The 23,394-nt window shown below is 36.9% G+C and overlaps 1 protein-coding gene across 3 annotated transcripts in view; it reads right to left on the bottom strand.

The window, feature by feature from the left end:
- The window catches only part of DYNC2H1 (dynein cytoplasmic 2 heavy chain 1), a 305,024-nt gene that overhangs the window by 49,160 nt on the left and 232,470 nt on the right, over window positions 1-23,394 (bottom strand). For all 3 annotated transcript variants that reach the window (XM_059707923.1, XM_059707921.1, XM_059707922.1), the window contains 2 exons: window positions 22,884-23,000; window positions 5,876-6,085 (listed from right to left, as the gene is read on the bottom strand). In XM_059707923.1, the coding sequence (XP_059563906.1) occupies window positions 5,876-6,085; window positions 22,884-23,000 (327 nt within the window). The remainder of the gene's footprint in view (window positions 1-5,875; window positions 6,086-22,883; window positions 23,001-23,394) is intronic.

Here is a 23,394-nt window from a genome sequence, read left to right as displayed (position 1 = left end):
AACGGCACTTTCAATTTTAACACATTGTGCAATTTATTTACTATTGTTTTTTTAAAATCCTCACCTGAGGACATTTTCCCATTGGTTTTCAGAGAGAGTACAAGGGAGAGAGACAGAGAAAGAAACATTGATGTGAGAGAGACACATTAATTGGTTGCTTTCACATACACCCCAGCCAGGGCTGGGGATCAAGCCTGCAACCTATGTACATGCCCTTGACTGCAATTTAACCTGGGACCCTTCAGTCCCCAGGCAGATGCTCTTTCTGCTAAGCCAAATCAGCTAGGGCCACATGGCACAATTTAGAGAATTGCTGTCACTGCAATGGAAAATGGTCAGAGATTGCTTACATCCAGGCCTTTTTCACCCTTCAGTCCCCACCCTCTCTCTGTCAGTCCTGCTCTACCCATGAGATTCTTTTCCTTAACACAAAACATCATACCCCTAACATTTCTGATCTGAATCTACTTTTGATCCAGCAGACCACAGACCTTCACCCCCTTACACGTCCCCTCCCTTACCTGATGTAGATAATGAAAACCCAGACCCTCCCAACTAGCAACCACCTTCTCCCCAGGCTCCTGAGAGCCCAAATTCTGAGAACAAGAGCTCCAATACAGACTTTTCCTCACCTAACACTCAATCTCGGGCACCCAAAGACTGGCTTCCTGAACAGCCACTTCTATTCCCACTCTCATTCTACCCCTGAGGGAAGAAGCAGGAATTGAGGGTACTGTCTGGGAATACATCCCATTTTCCATGTCCAACCTTGCACAGATTGAGAGGCATCTTGGGTCTTTATCCATCAACCTGACCACCTTTCCCAAGGAATTTGAGTACCTGACCCAGTCCTATGACCTGATCTGGCACGATATCTATGACATCCTGTCCTCCTCTCTCACCCCAGAAGAGAAAGAACACATTGGGCTAGTAGCTCAGGACTATGCCCATGGCCTCCAAAGACAGGACAAGGTGGCCTCCATAGACAGGACAAGGTGGCCAACCCAGTTGATGCTGAAGAGGTACCCCAAATTCACCTGAGATGGGACTATCAGGATAATTCTCCAGGGCACCAGCTCTGTAGCCATATAATCACCTGTGTCATTGCCAGACTCAAAAAGGCTGCTCATACTAGTAAGGCAGTCAACTATGAAAAACAATAAAATCACTCAGGGCCCCAACAAAAACCCAGCTCTCTTCCTCTCCCGCCTCACAGAGGCCTTTAGAAGTTTACCACCTTAGACCCCACCTTAAGAGAGGGAACCCTTCTTCTGAACATCCATTGTCTATCCCAATCAGCCCCGGACATATGCCATAAACTTTGAAAAACAGACACAGGTCTGCAACCCCCCCTCAAAAGGCCTGGTTAACCTAGCCTTTATGTCTTTAATAATAGAGATGAGGAGACCCAAATCAAAGACAAAAGCGAGGTCAGGCTAAAGCTGAGGCCCAGAAGGAGGCCTTTCAGCTTATAGCCACTGCTCTCATGAACCCCAAACGAAGTGCCGGTCCTCCTAGGGTAAGTCAGGGGCTAAACCTCCTTCGGGACGATGCTTCAAATGCAACAAGGAAGGACACTGAGCCAAGACATGCCCAAACCTGAGACCCCCACCTAGTCCCTGCCCAAGGTGCGGAAGGGAAGGCCACTGGAAATCAGACTAGCCTGGCCCCTCCAGGTCGGAATTCAGCCAGTCCAGCAAGGCCACCCTCTGGATCCGGTTTGGAGCTCCCAGACCTCCGGGGACTGGCCACTGTAGACTGAAGCTGGCCAGTCCCTGATAAGGCCCCACAGACATACATCATCAGGACAAAGCCTCAGGTAGTGGTTATGCTGGCAGGTAAGCCAACCTCTTTTTCTTTTTAAAAATAACTCTTTATTGTTGAAAGTATTATGTCCCTTTATCTCCCAATTCCCCTCTCCATCCGCCCCCACCACCTGCCCCAGGCCTTCACCACCCTATTGTCTGTGTCCATGGGTTATGCATATGTGCATACAAGATCTTTGGTTGATCACCTTCCACCCACTCACCTTCCCCCACCTTCCTTCCCAGATTCTGCACTCTGTTCCATGCTGCTGTGTCCCTGGATTCACTCAGTTCATCAGTTTATTTTGTTACTTAGATTCCACATATGAGTGAGATCATGTGATAATTGTCTTTCTGTGACTGAATTATTTCACTTAGCATAATACTATCCAGGTCCCTCCATGCTGTCTCACAGGGTAAGAGATTCTTCTTTTTTACTGCTGCATAGTCTTCCATGGTGTAAATGTACCACAGCTTTTTTATCCACTTGTCTACTGATGGGCACCTGGGCTGTTCCCAAATCTTAGCTATTGTAAATTGTGATTCTATGAACATAGGAGTGCATACATTCTTTCTGATTGGTGTTTCAGGTTTCTTAGTATATAGCCCTAGAAGTGGGATCACTGGGTCAAATGGCATTTCCATATTTAATTTTTTGAGGAAACTCCATAATGTTTTCATTAATGGCTGCACCAGTCTGCAATCCCATCAGCAGTGTACAGGGGTTCTCTTTTCTCCACACATGTCAGACACAGTAAAGAAAATATCAAGTACTGAGCTACTTCATAAATTACATTAATTCATATCAGAAAATATTGAACTTGTCACATTCAAATTTAACAAAACATTAAATTTTTATCGTAAAATAAATGCGACAGCACTGGATTCAGTTTTTGGTAAAACTCATTAGAAAGTGAAATGTCAGAAACTAATTTACTGATATTGTCTTAGTTAAAGTCAGCCTAATCTCATTTGAGTTTCCCCAAAGACCCTGAAATATTTCCAAAGACACTATCTATGATATAATTGAAATGTGCTTTGCAAAACACATTTTTTATCTTTTGAAAGAAATTTAACAAATTCATTTTCATGCAAATTATAAAAATGTTTAAAAAATAATATTTCACACATATGTAATACCCTTTGTAATACTTTAAGCAATAAAAAAAAGAAAACATCAAAAAAATAATATTTCAGAGGCTGCATTTCTTACTTCAAAGTGTAATGTACAATACATAATTTAATAAATTTATAATGATATTGTCTACATCTTACATAAACACATTTTAATTAAGAAATAAGTCAATTGATCCTATCGCTATGCAAAATATGTAAGTACTTAACAGATCTTAAAGGGTCAAGGGAAGAGGAAGAAATGTTATAAGGAATTAAACATCAATGACCTCTCTCTAAAATATACTTTGGCTTAATCAAGAAAAGTATTTCTTATAACAAAGCCCATTTAGTTTTTTGGTATCTTTCAATATGATTTAATGTAAGACACATTGTATTACAATCATAGAAAATAATTTAAAGTTAAATTATTCATTTTTTCAAATGCTGTGTTAAAGGTCACCCAGAATGATTGACAGTAGAAGTGAAACAAACAAAAAAAGGGTTTGCCAATTACCTTTTATATTCTTCATTAATATCTTACAGAACCCTCTCGAACTACTCTATTCCATGCCCTAACCACCTGTTGAGATGAACAGAGTAACCTATATGATGTTCCTACATCTATAAAATCATTTTGCACAATACTACCAGATGAATACTCTAAGAGCTATTCTTTACACAATAAAATTCCCCGATGTAACAATAACAAAAACAGCTAACAGTTGTAGGGTGCTGGCCATCTGCCAGCACCTTACTCACAATTTAATTTAATTCTCACAACTGTCCCATGAGGTGGGTACCTTTACTATTCTAATTTACAAATGAAAAAAGTAAAGTTAGAGAGGTTTAAGGGACCTGCACAAAGTCACACAGCTACTAAGTGATAGAACAGGATTCAAACAGCAGACCTATTTTTGAGGCCACATTCATAGTCATTTTGCTACATTATTTCTACATAAAAACATTCTTATTGCCTACAGCATTTAATTCACTCTTTTCTTTGGCATTAAAGACCTCAAAATCTAATTTAACTTGAATTTTACTATACTTCACTATATATCATATTCTTATAGTTATTCTCCTAAATTATTCCATACCAAATAATTTACCCTTATAAAGCATTAGTTCATTTTAAAGAAACAGACTCTCGTGAGTATTTTCCTTTGGTATAAATTTAAGTAATTTACATTTATTATGGTAACAGACCTGCCTTGGTTCAAATCCTGACTCTGCAACCATTCTTTGTGTGAGTCTGGCCATGTTGTTTAACACCCTTCTGCTTCAGGTTTCTCACAATAAAATTGGGATAATAGTAATACCATCTAGTAGTTTTATTGTGGTGATTAAATTAGTAAAGTTCCTCAAAATCTCAGAATGCTTTCCCACTGGTTTCTTCAGTATATCAAAGAGCTTTCATGACTGATATTATGCCTACTTTCAAATTAAAAACAGATTAGTCATAATTTGTAGTATAATACAGTACAACAATAGTTTGATAATCACAGTTGATTAATAGCAATAGTAATCTACAGACAAAGGAAAGACTAATAATGCAAAGCTGATTTTATTTCAAGGTAAAGGAAAAGGAACATAAGGTTGTTAGAGCAGGTCTTTTTGTATATATGGAAAATAATTGGGTATTGTGAGGGACTGACAGTTTCTATACCTCAAAATTCATATGCTGAAGTCCCAATCCCTGATATGCTATTTGGAAATGAGGTTTTTCAAAGGTAATTAGGTCATAGGGTGGAACTCTCCTGATGGGATTAGTGTGTTCACAAGAAGAGGCAGCAGAGAGCTTGTTCCTCTTTCCCTTCTGCTCTGTGAGGGCACAGCAAGAAGACGGCCATCAGCAAACCAGGAAGTGGGCCACACCAGGCACTAGATGTGCTGGCAGCTTGATCTTGGATTTCCCAGCCTCCAGAACTATGAGCAATAAACTTCTGTTGTTTGAGCCACCCAATCTATGGTTATGGCAGTCCAAACCAAGAAAGAAAACTTTTTCATATTGATGAGAAAGTATAGGACGTTCTACAAAGGCTATCTTTTGTATTTAAACAGAGAAGGTCTCCCAGGAGGACTATCAGAGGTTTCTCTATATTGAAGTAAACAGCAGGAGAAAACACACAACCGTTTTCTTTCTAGATTCCTATAGAGCCCTAGTGAAATCTTCTCTAGATGCCAAATTCTGTGAAGTTTATATTCTCCAAACAGCTAAAGTCGATCTACTACAAAGATTTTGCTTCTATCCAACAAATCTGAAACAAGTGGATTTTACATTTAAAATGGCCCAATTATTCAGCAAGAGACATGGTGATTTCTTTTTTTTCTGCTAAAAGTAGCCCGATTTCCTACTGGGTAACCATCCTTCTCTTTCTTGCAGTATATGTTACAGATGAAGCTGAATCCATCCTCAGCTCCTGGGAGAGGCATTTGGCTGAAGCCCTAGCCAATGGGACCTGTGCACACTCCGCCCCCAGAATCAGTATGGGACTAGACATAAAACATGAGGCATGCAGTTTGGATCAAAGCCAACATTTTTGTTTGAGTTATGAGGAAACAGATGTTCCTTATGTTCACATGGAGCTCAGAAGACATAAGACTCAGGCTGCTAGAATCCATCCTGTATAGAGGACCAGCCCCAAAGTGAAATCGCACACGCGTGCTCACCCCCCCCCCCCCACACACACACACAATGACTGGATAGGTAGATATACCAGTATAATACAAGCTGAGATCCTAATGACAATTTTAAGTTCCTTCATTAAGATGACTTAATGACAGTTACCTTGGATTCTTCAGTTACATGAGCCAATTAATGCCAACATGGCTTAAGCTAGTTTAACTTGGGTATGCTGTTTCTATTAACTATGAGACATCTGACAAATATGCACATAATAGAAAGGTGATTTATAAAATAATGAAGTAAAAACACATACTTAGTACTGGCTTACCTTTTGGTTTAATAAAGCACTTGCCAATTTCTGTACTTCTGAACTCAGTAAGGTTGTTCCTCTGATGACTTTGCTGAGAGCAGCAAGAGACTGGTGAACACTTTGCACTAAGCGAATGGCATTAAACTGTTCGAGAACGATGAATGATAATATTGGAGATCCTTGTCGATCATTAGGAGGAGACACTTTCTGATGAATCAGGTTTGAATTCTAAAAGAATAACAGATTTATTGAAAAGTAACATAAATCATTGATATATTAAAATATGTAAAACATTATTAAAACCTTTTGTTCTTCTAACCTGTTTTGAAATACTAGTACTCTTATTTTATGAATGGCCACATTTATGAAATCTGTAAATACACAGAAAGGGAATTCTGAAGTTCACCAATGTTTGAGTGGTAAGGGAGTGGGAACTGAGAATAGGGGGTGGGAATTTAGAAAGAAGAACTATATTGAGAAGCAGTAGTCAATACAGTAGAAAAAGTGAAAATAATGGCATCCTATGAGCCAACGAAAAGAGAGCAAAATAGTTACACTCCCACTCCACTAGTATAAAGAGAGCAGAATAATGGCTTTAAAATAAAATGTAAATGGACATTTAATTTGAAAATTATCAGTATAATGGGTGGGCAAAAGTAGGCTTACAGTTGTGAGTATGCAAACAGTTGATTTTAGTATTATTATATTATTTATATTACAACTGTAAGCCTACTTTTGCCCTACCCTGTATATATTGGAAAACCACACTAAAGATCTTGTACTCAAGATATATATATATATATATATATATATATATATATAGATAGATAGATAGATAGATATAGATATAGATATATAGATATATAGATAGATAGATAGATATAGATGTATAGATAGATAGATATAGATATGGATATGTATTTACTGTTATATCTACACATTAACAGAAGCTCTGATACATGGAATGCCTGGGCCTCTCAAATAAAAAACAAAACTCAAAGAATCCAATGAGACCTGTGCACATCCTGCCCCAGAATCAGTTATTAACAAACAGTGGTTACGAGGGGAAATAATTACCTTCTTTCAGTTTTCTAAAACTGTCAAAGAACTGACAAGAGATAAAATTGGGAAGTCCTGTTCTCTCACTTGCTATCCATTACCCTAATTTTCCCTACAGACTGCTTACAATCCTAGTTTAAGGATCCCTTCTCTTTTTTCTAATAGTTGTCACATTCATATTTTCTATGAGAGCACTGTATCTTTTTATTTATTTTTTTAACAATTCAAATGTGTGTGTTTTTAAATATATTTTATTGATTTTTTTTTTTAAAGAGAGGAAGAGAGAAGGACAGAGAGTTAGAAACATCTATGAGAGAGAAACATCGATAGTTGCCTCTTGCACACCCCCTACTGGGGATGTGCCCGCAACCAAGGTACATGCCCTTGACAGGAATCGAAGCTGGGACCTTTCAGTCCACAGGCCAACACTCTATCCACTGAGTCAAACCAGTTAGGGCCAGCACTGTATCTTTTTAGCATGATAAATAATTTAATAATACTGTATGATGATCTATTATGGCCACTACCATTAAATAAATCATCATTAAATAAACTTTATTGGTATAAGATCATTTGTAAAGGCAGAGTTTTAGGCTATGAGCTCAAATTTAGGCATTTTTATTTCTATTATTGCTATATTTAAAAAATAAATGCTGCTAAAATAATTTTTGAGACACAGAAATATACATAAATGTACACATTAAAGTAAATGGCAATAAACTTAAAACTGAATTTAAAAGAAAATAAAAGTATATTATCAAAATTAATTAGATTACCCTTTAGGTCAAAATTGAATTATCTATTTGAGTCAGAGCATGCAATAAATAATACTTAACACATCTCCAAACTAAATCAACTAAGTAATAAAAATGACATAAAATTTGTCCATAATCCCTGATATTAAAACAACATCTCTGGAAGTGAATATGTGGTGTTTAAATATTTATTAATCTTGGGCTAAGCAAGATTAGCAAATAATAATTTAGTTTATCTAAAATATTTTGTGCATTTTTATCCATTATATTAGGCTGATGTGACTAATTTGCACTGTCTGCACTGTTATTTTATAGAACAAGAACACCCAAACTTAAATGATTTACGCAAGATTCTATTTATCTGCAATCCAAAAAAGTACTAAACTTTCTAAGAAGTTTATTTAGGAGAGTAATGATCAACATAAATTGATGAATGAAAATAGACCCAGAAACATAAAAACATAGACTGTCAAACCTCAGAGGCAAGGCAGGGGAGGCTAGAGGGGGGAGGGAAGAGATCAACTGATGAACTCATATGCATATGCATAACCCATAGACACAGACAGTAGGGTGGTGAAGGCTTGGGGGGGAGGGAGATGGGAGAAGGCAATGGGGGGAAAAAGGGACATATGTAATACTTTCAACAATATTTATTAAAAAAATTAAAAACTAGAGAATACTTAAAATTCAAATAAGAGTTCAATTAAGCCCTAATGGTCTAGGATGTGTAGTAAGTGTCAAATAGAAGCTGGATTTCAAAGACTTAAGAAAAAAGGGAGTAAAATATCAAATTAATATTTTATATTAATTACATGCCGAAATGCTAATATTCAGGACATATCAGGTTAAATAAAATGTATTGAAATCAACTCAACTCTTCCTTTGAACTAATTTCAATGCAGCAGCTATTAGAACACTGAAGATGACATATGGGGCTCCCATTTGCATTTCCCATCGTATTTCTACTGCACAGTGGTCTGGAGACTATCACGTAAAGGGCTGTAAGTTCAGCAATAACAAATGAACAGAGGAAAAACACCATTCAGTTGAGTCTCAAAAAGTGAATGACATATGAAAGATGACAAAAAAATGTAAAGAAAAAATGAAAAATTAGGCAAGCTGTAGTATAACCTGCGATAAATTTATAAATGGGAAAAATATAACACAGAAGACAGCAAAATATATTACAATATTTTAAAAACATAATCCACTTCCTAAAGACCTTTACAAAATTTTAATAAAAAGTAATGTAAAATAACCCTAAATATTAAAATAAATGTAGGTATTTTACATATTCTAAAAGGATGAAGTATAGAGAAGATTCATAGCGTAGTAACATGTTAGTGTTACATAATTTTAAGACAAAATATCAAAGTAAATATTATTTATAATTCAAATATAGCTAAAAGCACCACGAGTAAATTATAACATCTAAACTGCATGATTTTTGGTGGAACTACTGAGGCGGAATAGTCATATCTTTAGTCAATTGACTATTTTAAGAAAAGCTTTTTTTTTAATGAGTAAATACAATCGACTGAATCATGTACTTTTTTAAAATATATTTTTATTGATGTCAGAGAGGAAGGGAGAGGGAGAGAGAGATAGAAACATCAATGATGAGAATCACTGATCGGCTGCCTCCTGCACTCCCCCTAATGGGGATCGAGCCCGCAACCCAGGCATGTGCTGGAATTGAGTCCAGGACCCTTCAGTCCGAAGGCCAGTGCTCTATCCACTGAGCTAAAATAGCTAGGGCTGAAGCATGTACTTTTGAAGGATGGCTTTAACATTTTAAAGTTCATCTTGCCATTAAAAAGCTAAGAATATTCAGAGAAAATCTTATCTATGAAGCTGCTGGAGGAAAAGGTTATAGGATATTTTAAAACTTAACTTTTATGCAAAGAATATCTTTTAGATAAAAAAAACAGTCTAATTTGGTATAATTTAGGTGTGAATCCAGAATTTCTGTGTTTTTACTGAAATAGTTTTCTAAGTGGGATGTTATTTTAGATAAGTAAAATGGGTGACACACGGAAGTAGTTATATTTATATATATAATTAGCTCTTTTAGAAAACGGTTCTCAGAAAGAATTTTTTTCATGAAAGGAAATTCAAGCAACAATGAGATGAGGGGTTAGCAAGTTTTTCAGTAAAGTTGCAGACAGTAAATATGTCAGGCTTTGTGTGCCATAAGGTCTCCGGCATAACTACTCAACTCTGCTGCTATAGTGCAATCTCTTTCCTAATAAGTCTCTGGAGTGGAAACAGCCTTTCCTAATTCTAAGTCCATAAAGTTCAGGTGGAATTGACTCAACTAAATTCCAGAAATTAGTGTGCAACTTAAAGCACTTCATTTTCCTGACCACAGAGACTGACTCAAGGAAGGGTACGTGGCCAAACAAAATGCAATAGAATTTTGCAGTCATTTTGATAATAAAGACAGGATCTCTATGAAAAATAGTGCCAACAGATAGAAGAGCAGGGCATATGTGTGTATACATATATGTATACATATGTGCACAAGTATGTATATACACACATGTAGTATATATATCAGTTTCAGTAAAGCAGCTCTTTCAGAATATTTATAATAATTATATGTATTACACATATAATATATATGTAACTCGGTCTTGATTAATTTAAGTTTAACTGACTCTTGTCCCAAGTATTCATAATCAGAATAGTAAAAATTTTGACATATTTGCATTAAATTATGTCTATCCAGAAGTGGATTTCTGACACAACTGTGGAAAAAAAGAGGGTAGGAAAGGGAATTAAAAAAGTAAAGAAAATACTACGAGTTTGGTGAGTTCAGAGTTGAAAAATCTACATAGAATTTCTGGAAGCCCATTCCCCAGGACTGGCTGCTTTATTGTTTTGTTTTATTGTCCGAAAACCAGTTATTAGCAAACAAACAGAACTTTGATCTAAACCTGGTAACAACTATTCCTTTTCATACCAAATTATCAGGTGGATCAAAGGAAACCAAAGCATCATGTTTTAATACTCGTTTTGTTTAGTTTAGTTCCAATTAAAGGTATTGTATTTAAAGCAGAGGTCAACCAGGACAAGTGTGTGCTAATTACCCAATAAACTGTTTAAATCAGAAAATTTGAAGACCTAAAATAGAAGGCAAAATAGCTGGTGACTAGTAGACAAAGGAAAGCCAAGGCTGTGAAAGACTGAGGAGGGGAGTATGCTGAGTTGATGTAGGGAAAATGATATTGGAAGCTATTATTACATCTTTCTAAAAGAAAAACCGAGAGCCCTAACGAGTTTGGCTCAGTGGATAGAGCGTCAGCCTGCGGACTAAAGGATCCCAGGTTTGATTCTGGTCAAGGGTATGTACCTTGGTTGCGGGCACATCCCCAGTAGGGGGTGTGGAGGGGGCAGCTAATAGATGTATCTCTCTCATTGATGTTTCTAACTCTCTATCCCTCTCCCTTCCTCCATGTAAAAAATCAATAAAGTATATTAAAAAAAAGAAAAAAAAGAAAAACCGAAAGAAGTTAGCAAGTGAATAAAAAGAAGCTTTTAAAATGTATATTATTGGTTATTGTTATATGCCTTGAGAATTTCATAGCTTTTATTTAATATACTGTAATATTGATTAACACCAAACCCAGTAGTTACCCATAGAGAGAGAGGTATACGACTCACAGACATCACTGTCAAGAGGACTTTAAGCTTTGTCTGTATCCCATTTCTTTGAGAGAAAGTCATTATTCATTATAACTTGGGTATGTGAAACAAAATGGCAATTTTTTTTGAAAACTAGACTATATTAAAATGGCATATTACTAAGACTACATTTATTTCTAGATAAGTATATTTAACAGGCTATCTGCTCCGAAAGGTGGCCAGAGGAATGCTGCTGCTGTTCTGTGAGGCTACCATAAAAGAGGTAATTTAGTAAAAGACTACATTACAACACAATCTCATATTAAAAGATCTAATGCTGTCCGTAATATTTACAATGCTTAATTTTGTTATGTGAATTTCACCTCATTTAAAATAAAAGTCATGAGTAAAATAATGAATGTAGAGGTTGACAAACAGAAAAAATATAAAAACAAATTCATCATACAGCACTGGAGATTGCTAGGATGCCAATTCATTACTCTAGAAATTGATTTTTAAAATTAAGCATTTATCCTGACTTTCAGCTATGAATTTTACTTCATGGTAAATTCATAGTCCTAGTGAAGGTAGGATAGCTCTTCTAAATAAAACGTGAGCAAATAATTTCAGAAGAAATTAGAGAATTAGAAGTTTTGACACCTTACTTTAAAAAAATCAATTAAAACTATCAGGTAGAAGATTGATAAGGAAATTTATATTGAGGCGAATGTCACCATTAGAAATCACTGATCAATTAGCATCATGCTAAGTGAGATGAACAGTCATATGTGCCTCTTCTTTAAATATATTTTTATTGATTTCAGAGAGGAAGAGAGAGGGAGAAATAGAAACATCATTGATCTGCTGCCCCCTGGATGCCCCTTACTGGGAATCAAACCCACAACCCAGGTATGTGCCCTTGACCGGAACTGAATCTGGGACCCTTCAGTCCGCAGGCTAATGCTCTATCTACTGAGCTAGGACATATGTGCCTCCGTGATATGATATATTATAAAGAATTCAGCTTCACCTATGAAGTACTCATGTAACAATCTTAACATACTCAGCCTTCAAAGTTAATTTCAAACCTGTAGCTATTTGAGAGGCAGGAGAGCAAGTAACACAACAGCCAATGAAGCAATTCAGCTAAAATCAGAATATCTGGCATTACAGCAAAGACATATGACATGATTTCTTCAACTAGCCAGCATGTGATTTAAAATCCATGATATAAGGAAGGGAAGGGAATTCTAGATTTAGAGAGATATAACATTCATACACAGTATGTAGCAGTTGTTTGGATCTGAGTTCAACTGAACTATTAAAATATAGTTGGAGACAGAACATTTGTACATGGACTTGTATTAAATTAAGGAATTATTATTTCTTTGGTAAAGTGTGTTAATAACATAGTAGTTATAGAAGATGGAAATTCTTTATTAGAATGCATACTGAAGTATCTAGGAGTGAAAGGACACGGTATATGTAATTTGCTTTGAAATGCAATGAAAATTAAAGCTGTGCTGAGTATTATCCTTTCCACCTCGTTTTCCCTGGGTCTTCTCTACTTAGCTCTGTGACCAGAGGCTGAGCTTGTTGTTTTGTAATAAAGGACCCTTCTCCTCTAGATTCCTTTAGTTCAGCCAGAGGCAAGGGGGCATTTATTATTCTGAGCCATTTGCTTCTGGGCTCCCTCCCTGCTGGGCTACAGGATGGCACTGTCCCTCTGCTACTCCACAACCTCAACTGCAGCAGCCCTTGTCAGGCAGCCTCTCCAACAGAGACAGTCACAGCTCTTGTTTGATTAACTGCCCTTCCTGCCAGCTCAGGCGCAGAAGTCTTAGATGTTCACTGCTACTGCTAATCCTAAAATGCTTTACTGTCCCTTGTTAACTTCCTTCACCCTGTCCATTCCTGTGTAAACTGTCCCTGCATTAAACCCTCTCCCATGACAAACACCAAAATATTAAAGAAGATAGTCACAATGAAATTTTTAGTAACTTGGCAATACTAAAAACATACATATACAAATGTGTGGGATATAGTTAAAAATGTTAATATGGCTTTCAGTGCTTACAGGAAAAAGAGGGGGTGGGGGAATTACTGAATCAAACAAATCAAGAGACAGAACATTACAAAAAGAAAAAAAGAATAAAAACCAAAGGAAGTACAAATGAAAAGGCACACCCTATTTCTGGAGAAGAGATAATATGCCTCAGCTCCAATCAACCCAGCTTTCTATCCTTTTTGTGCGTCTAGTTCTCCTTTTCCTGCTGATGTCCTGTGGGTTCCGCCAAATAGGATGTCTAGAGAACAGAAAGCAGGGGCAGGAACAAAGGAGCTATGTCCTTCTGTGGGAACCCTGTTCAGAGTACGCCGGATGTTCAAGGCCAAGTTGCCAAGGCCAACTTACCATAAGCAGGTCCAAAAGCAAGGACACGGCGATTGTATTGTACGCACTGTGCAGGTGTGCCTGTCTGTAGCCCAAGTGTTGATGTCACTATGTTGGCAAGAAGCCTCTTTTGTCTAAGTTGGTATAAAGTGTGTTACTGGCCAGCCAGTGCATGGCTACTTGGTTGGGCTACTTCGTGTAGCCCCTATGTTGGAGGCTGCTGACTTTATATAGGGCTGTGTGTGTGTAATGGCTCCTATGTTTGCTGTAACTACTCTGTGTGGCTGCCTGCTTTATGGACTGCTTTGTATGACGGCTCCTTGTTAGCAATGGCTACTTGGGCTACAATGAAGACTCTCGACTTCTTATACCTTCTCCGTCTCATACCCAGTGTCCAGGAGGTCCAGTTCCTGGCAGAGAAGGACCTGTTGGCATAGTCAAGCAGGATCAAGGAGTAAGTACTCCCACAATTGGCGCAGTGAGCAGGGCATCTTCCCAGCTACAGCTTAACCCAGGGGTGGGCAAACTTTTTGACTCGAGGGCCACAATGGGTTCTTAAACTGGACCGGAGGGCCGGAACAAAAGCATGTATGGAGTGTTTGTGTGAACTAATATAAATTCAAAGTAAACATCATTACATAAAAGGGTATGGTCTTTTTTTTAATAGTTTTATTCATTTCAAACGGGCCGTAGTTTGCCCACGGGTGGCTTAACCCCTGGCAGCAGTTGGTTCCATCTCTTAATAAATCTAGCACCTCTATCATAGTGCCTAGCATACAGCAGGGGGCACATCAATAGATATTTGATGAATGAATGAGTAAATGAAAAAATAAAAGAATGCTGACTCCTTTTTTACCCAAGGGAAAGCTAAGAAAAAGTAAGTGATTCAGCTAAGATCCTTTATTTATTTAATGGGAAGTTCTTAGAACCTAGATGACTATTATATACTTTTCATAAAAAATTTCTTTTCAGCCCTAACAGGTTTGGCTCAGTGGATGGAGCGTCGGCCTGCAGACTGAAAGGTCCCGGGTTCGATTCCAGTCAAGGGCATGTACCTTGGTTGCAGGCACATCCTCAGTGGGGAGTGTGCAGGAGGCAGCTGATCTATGTTTCTCTCTCATCAATGTTTCTAACTCTCTATCCCTCTCCCTTCCTCTCTGTAAAAAAATCAATAAAATATATTAAAAAATTTCTTTTCATTGCTTAAGTGTAATTATTCTTTTAAGTTTACCTAATAATTAATCATAACCTGATAATGATTTAAAAAAACAGGAATGTGGCATTAAGTTGTTTCACTTGAAACATTTACAGGCATAAATTTCAATACTCTCCAAAGTAAGAGAATTCCTATATATAATTACCATATATTAACTTGCCTAGCTTAAAATATAACTCTTATGGAAGTTATTATGCAAGTTATAAATTAGTACTATAGAAACATGGAGAGAAAAGTGAGTAACAGCTGAAAAGGCTTCTATAAGATGCTGGCACTTTATTTGGCCAATATTAGTTTAGCAGATGTAGGAAATTCCAGAAGGAAATAGCATCTGGAAGTCCTCACAGACAGAAACCACAGTGGTCTGTTTATATGACACTGAGATCTGCCTCACTATGGAAAAGGCTTAGAAATAGGTTCTATATGGATCCATGCTGTGAGAAAAAAATACTTTCCTCAGGAAAATCAATGTGATAATGATATTAAATATTATTTGGAGGAAGTATACAGGGTGTCCCCAAATATACAGGGTGTCCCCCAAAATGTACACACTTTGAATGATTATAAAGTCAGTGTTTATGAACATACAGTTCATTTTTAAAATTTAAAAGAATCTACAGAAATGAATAATTGTTTTTGTCAATGCCAGTTTTCAGGTAGATGACCAGGCACTGCTGATAACTTGAAGCAATGGAATCACAAACATCAAGAATCATTGTTCAGTATTTGTGTGCCCTCAATTCATGGACTGTTGCCAGTTTTATACTGTAAACTTTATCTTTTATATATCCCCATAAAAAAGGGTAGTAGCACTTTAGGATAAATTTTCTTTGTTCAAAGCTTAATCTGGCTTCATCCGTTATTTCAAATCAGTTAAACCTGAAAAGGAGTGAAAATTAAGTGAATTATCAGCTGTTAAACTGTGTATACATGTTTCGGGGACACCCTATATGTTAGAAGGAAAGTCAAATTCAGAATTTTCTTCAATAATCCACATGAGAAAGAATTAAAACCTAAATATGACAATAGCTTCAGGAAAGAGAAGATAGATAATAGACAAAATATTATAATGATGAAATGTAACACACTTGATAGATTAATTTGGCTATTATAAATTTAATATAATAACTTTGAAAAGAATCAATATTTACCATGCAAATGAGTCTCCCACTTCAGAATTCTGTCTGACAAGAAGACACTGAACCCAGAAAAAGGCACAAGAAGAATGGGAAACGCCTGGGAGACACAGGTGCTTGGGGACTTATTGAGTGGGAGGATATAATAACCTACCGCTGAAGAGGATTGAGTGACATGGTTGCAAAGAGTTTTTCGGTGAAAAACTATTCTTTTCACATTACCTTGATTGGATCACTGTCCATCATATTACCACCTCAGAGCTATAAAAAGCAATATCAAGCACCAGCCATAGACAGCAGTGTCCTTGATGTTACACTGCACGCACCCAGCGCCCATGGGGCCCAGGCTAAAACAGGTGGAAGTGGATAGGTTAGATTTTGAGATTGTAATTTCTCAGAGAATCAAAACTGAATACATGCAAAAAAAAAAAATATCCACATATATACTATGGTGAAAATTAAGGAGATCAGAGATAGAATATTCTAGAACAAAAATCAATTAAAAGGGAATCAGATCAACAGAAAATTCTTCAATAAAAAGACAACTGAGTAATGTTTTCTAAGAGTTCAAAGAAAAGAATTAGGAAGCTAAAAATGGATCTGTAGCCATACTCCCACTCTATCAGTTAAATGTGAATATGAAATAAAGATATCCTCAGATGTAAAAACCCTTAGAAATGTTACTACAGGAAGAACAACATTTTAAAATAATGTTTTGGAAATCAGGGGTTACTCCCTCTGAGCCAGATACCACTGAATCTTTTCATTTCGATGAGAAGCAAATTTTGGAACACTGAGAAAACTGTTAATGGATTCACATGCTGTTTATTTCTTCATTAAAAGCAATGCTTACATTATATTCAGTCCTCTGCTTAAAAGTAAAACTCTGAAGTATGTAAGCCAGTGGTTCTCAACCTGTGGGTCGCGACCCCTTTGGTGGTCGAACAACCCTTTCACAGAGGTCACCTAAGACCATCCTGCATATCAGATATTTACATTACGATTCATAACAGTAGCAACATGACAGTTATGAAGTAGCAACGAAAATAATTTTATGGTTGGGTCACAACATGAGGAACTGTATTTAAAGGGCCAGAAGGTTGAGAACCACTGGTAGCCATCACAGCGGCCTGAGAATCTCTCTCTACTTAGTCTCCCAAGGACTTGACTTCATTAGCTCACTGAGTAAGTAAAAATTGTTCTCTTTAAACAACAGGAAAGCCCTTTCTTAATTAGAGAAAGATGAAGAAGCCAGTCCCAGAGGGAAAAACGTAAAGCAGGGAACTTCATACATATTATTCATTCTCACCAGGAAAATTTAAAAAGTAAAATGACTTCTGGCATACCTTACATTAAGGAATGATGCTCATAAATCTGTCAATATATGTATTCTTTGTTTGTATAAAATGAAGGGATTTGGTGAGGAGCAGGTTGAGGTGGGGTTGGAGACAAAGAATGCTTAGGATTACTGAAATTGACCATTATAAATATGTGAGTCATAAAAATTAAAAGACAAAGAAGTTTGTGTTAAGTTTTCATGAAGTTAGAACTTTCTGAACTACATGTGCCTATCTCTGTAAGAAAAGAACAGGGAACAATCACCCCATCCTATGAAAATATAAAAGTAAGCTCACATGTTATTGAAGCAACTGTTCTCCCAAGATATGAAGAAGAAAAAATTCATTATTTGTACTTTGTATATTGGTGTTAAATGCTGTGTGTAAGAATGTAAAATAATTAGTTTTATTTTTATATTTTATACTTTTAAAACTGGAATTATATAACATTACTTTTTCCTCTAATATCAGTGAGTATAATCAAAAGAATAAAAATCATGTACTTATTCAGTAAAAATATTATTAAAATTCAGTTAATATTATATGTTAGTCTAATCTCTGTTATACTTTACTGAAGATAACACAATAAATCTCTAGATTTAGAAGTTTTAGAGATAGTATAAAAAAACAGTATAACAACTATAATAAAGTTAACATTTATTAACTATTAAGTATCAGGCACTATCATAATAATGTATTTAATGCTAATGACAATGTTAAAAGGTAGTAGTTTTCAACCCTAGCCAGTTTTCTCGGGGGTCAGAGTGTCAGCCCAAAGTCTGAGGGGTCTCGGGTTCGATTCTGGTCAAGGGCACTTACCTCAGTGGCAGGCTCAATCCCTGCCCCAGGTGGGGTGAGTCTGGGAGGCAACGAATCAATGTGTCTCACATCGATGTTTCTTTCTCTCTCTCTCTCCCTTCCACTCTCTCTACAAAAATCAAAGGAAAAAATATCTTTGGGTGAGAATTAAGAACAATAAAAAGCAGTAGTATTCATAAGCCACAGATTTTGCTATTAGGTTTTATACTTTTATAGTCATAATAAAAAATTAAAAAATAATTTACTAGTTAGTGAAATGACACTTTTCATTCAACATTTTTCCTTTGACAAAGGCAACAACAACAAAAAAAAACTAAACAAAAAAAATTGTATCCATCTTATAAATACTTAAGTGACCTGATAAAAAATGTGATTAGATTTCCTAGATTTCTAACTTTCAAAGATGATTTTAAAAAGGACTTTTCAGAATGATGGAGAAAAAAAGTGGTTTAAGATTTCCTTTTAGAATCCGTTGATTTAGTGGATAAATAATAGAATTAATGAGTATTCTAACAATAAGGTGTAGGAATCATGAAACTCTAAAAATCTCGTGTGTGAAGCAGTGTGCACACATCCACATTCAGACACATACAAGTGTATATGGAATAGTGTACATTTAAAACACAAAACAAAACCACTAAAAGTAACAACATTTACCAGAACTCACATTTAATCATTCATAAAAATACTCATCATCATTATGCTAGAAAAGTAATTAATTTAAAACAATCTGATTAGTACTTGATTGAAATCCCTTTGCAAGTACAATCTGCTTATGATTCTAAGTGACATCTTTCTAAAGACCTGTTCTTTTATCTAATTAGCACAGACTTCTTAGGTAATTATATCTTTAAGATAAATACTAGAAAGCATACGCTTTTCTTCTAGACTCTGTATAGTTATCATAGGGATATCAGATTTCCAAAATATAAAAACCTTAAAGCAATTTCAACCTAATATTATTTTTTAAATCTGCCTAATAACAGCTAATATTTATTGAGCACTTAACACAGGCTAGGCACCTTCTAAATACTCAGTATTGACCAATCTACTAATTATAGCAGTCTATTACCCCATTTTACCGAGCAGGCAACTAGGCAAGGAGAGATGAGACAACATGTGCAGTCATATCTAGAAGAGGCAGAGGCAGAATTTTAAACCAGACGTGGGATTCGATAGTCCATGCTTTACTACGTTATACTGCTTTAAGAAAAAAATGGTCAAATATCTCATTTCTGTCAAAATTTAATAAAACTTTATATCACCTTGAAATGTGGTTTATAATAAACAACAGTAAAATTATATTACACTAAAATTTCAAACTATATGAAACTAAACAAACACTCCCCCACCTAAGAACTGGAATTTGCTATTCTAAATGGCACACTGATTCTGTCTTCATTATGAAAATGATCCTTATATTCAATCCAAACATATATTAGGAATATTTCATTTTAATCATTTCATTTTCATTATTTCCTCCAAATCCACCTGTTTTGTGTTACCACCTGAGAAGACACTGACTACTTGCTCCCAGTGCCATGACTACATTTTACCCAAAAGGAAATTGAAACATGCTTAGTTCCTACAAGACGTAAGTACTCCTCCCTCCCAAGCTGTGAGCCCTGGCACCCTATTCCCACAGCTACTGTCTTGCACTCAAGACAACTTCACAAAACTGTAGTGGTCTGTCTTAACTGTTTCTGTTCAAGATTATGATAAAACAAGTTCATGATTCATAATAGCTGCACTTTAACTTCCTTTCTTTAGTTTCAACCAATTTGAACAGAGGTTAAACACATAAAACCAAATATTTTAAAAAGCACACAATACAAATCAATTACAAAAAGTTTGCAAGATCAAACTTTCTGAAGGAGAAAAAGGGTAAAATGTCCCCTATATGCACGGGCAAGGAACCTCTTTTCTGCCAAGGGCCATTTGGATATTTATAACATCATTCGTGGGCCATTCCAAATTATCTGCTTAAAAATTAGCCTGCTGTATTTGGTGAAATATTTAATTAACTCACCCCTAAGGCCTTGGCAGGGCCAGACCAAAAGATTTCAGATTTCGAGGGCCTTATAGAGGCCTTGGGATGGACGTTCCCCACCCCTGCAGTAAAGGATTATGCCACTAAATCTACTTAGTGCTCCACCTCAAATCCCCTTCCTTGGATTTATAAACAAGGTGAAAGGCTAAAAACCAATAGTCCAAATTTGAGTGATAACTTAAACTGCCCTTATCTGAAAATATAGTACTTATGGGTTCCTAATTTGTTCAACTAATATGAATAAAGAGTTAAAATTTCTGGGTTTTAAGTATTTTTAGGAATCTTCAATAATCTCCAATTATTAATTTAACTAAACTTTAAATGGTCCATACATATTTTTAGCTTACCAATCTAAAACATGCTATAAATGAGAGAGAGAGAGAGAGAGAGAGAGAGAGAGAGAGAGAGAGAGAGAGAGAGAGACCCAGCAATTAGTGTGGTAACAGTCATGAATCATCCCTGTCCTGAGGAGGCAGTATCTCAGGTGGAGACCCTGGGCAGGGCAGGGCTCTGACTTCTACCCCTCCCTGAAGTAGGAAACTGATTCTCACCTGCAGGGCCTGTGGATGGGACTCTGCAGGTCTCCACTTTCTTATGAAGGCTCCTATTTCACATAAAACTTATCTATATATATAAAACCCTGATATGCAAATAGACTGAACGGCAGAACAACCGAACAACTGGTCGCTATGATGTGTGCTGACTACCAGGGGGCACACGCGGACCATGGCAGGCATTGGCCATGGTGGGATGGTGGGGCAGGTGAGCAGGGGCACCAGACCAGGGCAGGGGCACCAGACCAGGGTGGAGCACCGGTCGCTGTCATCAGGGCAAGCCTCTGGTGGTTACTGAAGATTCTTTATTCCCACACGCCATGGTCCTGTCCGGTGCTTGCACCTTCTGCCGACACCGGCCCGGCTCGCAACCGCTGCCAGCCCCCGGCGCTGGTCCTGATTGCTCAGCGACATCAGTGGGTGCGAGCAGCAGCTGCCACCCGATCGCCCCTGACGGCTTCTCCTCCTCCCACTGCTCCTGAGGAGCCATCGAGGCAGCAGTTGCCACTCACACCTGCTGCCGGCGCTGGCCCCAATTGCTCTGCGCCCTCAGCGGGTGCGAGCAGGGCCCGCGCTGTCAGCACCTGTGGGTGGCGGCTGCGGCAAGAGCTGGGCTGCCAGGGGATCGGGGACTGTGGTGGGAGGGGCCAAGCGGGGGTGGGGAGGATGGGCCAAGACCCACCCCTGTGCCCACCACAGCTTCGTGGCCCACAGTTCCTTTCAAGATGCACAAATTCGTGCACTGGGCCCCTCATATTAAATAAATTTGTATGCTTTTCCCTTGTTAATCTGTCTTTTGAAACAGGCACCCAGCTGAGAATCTAAAAGTGCAGAAGAAAAGACATTTTTCTCTCTCCCACATTATGTTGGTATGACTGGATTTTCAATAAAATATACAGACAGAAGTTGCACCTTAAAGCCAGATCTAATATGAGAGAAAAACATGACCAATGAAAATTCAGACATAGAGACAAAAGAAAATTGTAAGAGTTAAGGTGACAAAATCGTGGAGTAGACTTCACTCTGTCTCGAACTTGGAAACTGGGTCAAACAAGTTTACTTATAATTCGGAGGAAAGGAAAGGCTCTGACAGATACCTGGACTGTGACTCTAAAATGTCAGATGAGATCTTTGTAATGATTAGGATTACTTATACATTAGGTTTTGCTATTTAGTAAGGGATAGACTTAGTCAATTATTCAAATCATTCAATTTCTATCTTATTCTCTAAATGAAAACTGAAAAATTTAAATTATTCTCAGAATAAATTACTCTATTGTATAATATAATAAATATACATATGAATACATATGTTTGTATATGTGAACACATTTTAAGAATTCCATGGAAAATCATCAGAAAATTAAAAATAGCCTGTCAGTTTTTTAAAGTTGCTGAGAAGAAGCTGAGTCTTGACAAGGGGAATATTATCCAAACATCAAGATAAGAGAATAAATTGCTCAAGGAGAAGAACGAACATTTGTGTAAATGTGGTTATTAATTTAAAGATAAGCAAAGGTTGGTTTAAAAAAGAGAGGGTAAATAATAGCAACTTTAATACAAATTGGTATGAAGAATGGAAATCAGGGTCATGACTTCATAGTCATGATAGATAGGCATTTTTATAATATTACTAAATGTTCAATTTACAATATTATATTGTTTAATCCCAGAGAATAAATCCTTATTCAATAGCATTAGCAATTATAATACCCTAAGGCTTTGCCTAGTGAGCAAATATTATATAATTTTTAATATAACATACTCTACATTATAAAAACAAACTGAATCCAGTTGATGTTATTTTTCCTTAGCACTTGCGACTCCACTGAAACACTTCCCCTTTAAAAATAGTCAGTGACTTTAAAGAAAGAGGATAGAGAAGACAAGGTGTGACCAAAAATATAGTAGGTATAGAAGATGACATATCAGATGACCAGAAAAAGACAAATTACACTGGTGACGCTGCTTCCTTGGCTGATCGACTTCTATTGCTATTATTTACCCCATCTAGTTCCAGGAGAACATGGACAATTTGTAGATAAAACAGAAAAAAATCAGAAGGATATTCCACTACTAACCTGGTTTAGTTTCTTCCAGAGATTGAGGACAGGAGAAAGTTCATTAGACCAGATTTCTCTATCAAATTTGCAACCAGCTGTTACAGCTCTGCCCAAGATCCTCAACTGTGAAATAACCTGAAAGAAAAAAATAAATAAATAGCAATAAATGAAAATGACTTCAGTCAAACAGAAATAGCATAGATACAAAAGTGATACTTATTTTATAAAAGTTGAGACAAATATAAATAAGTTTTAATCCCATTATCTTTGTTCAATTGACTTAGTATTTTACTGACTTATTAAGTAGATAAAAAACAGCCCTAACCAGTTTGGCTCAGTGGATAGAGCACTGGCCTGCGGACTCAAGGGTCCCAGGTTCGATTCTGGTCAAGGGCATGTACCTTTGTTGCGGGCACATCCCCAGTAGGGAGTGTGCAGGAGGCAGCTGATCGATGTTTCTCTCTCATCGATGTTTCTGACTCTCTATCCCTCTCCCTTTCTCTCTGTAAAAAACCAATAAAATATATTT

Source organism: Myotis daubentonii, chromosome 9 (assembly GCF_963259705.1).
Source record: "Myotis daubentonii chromosome 9, mMyoDau2.1, whole genome shotgun sequence".
NCBI classification, from domain to species: Eukaryota; Metazoa; Chordata; class Mammalia; order Chiroptera; family Vespertilionidae; genus Myotis; species Myotis daubentonii.
This window is presented reverse-complemented; position numbering and strand designations above follow the sequence as displayed.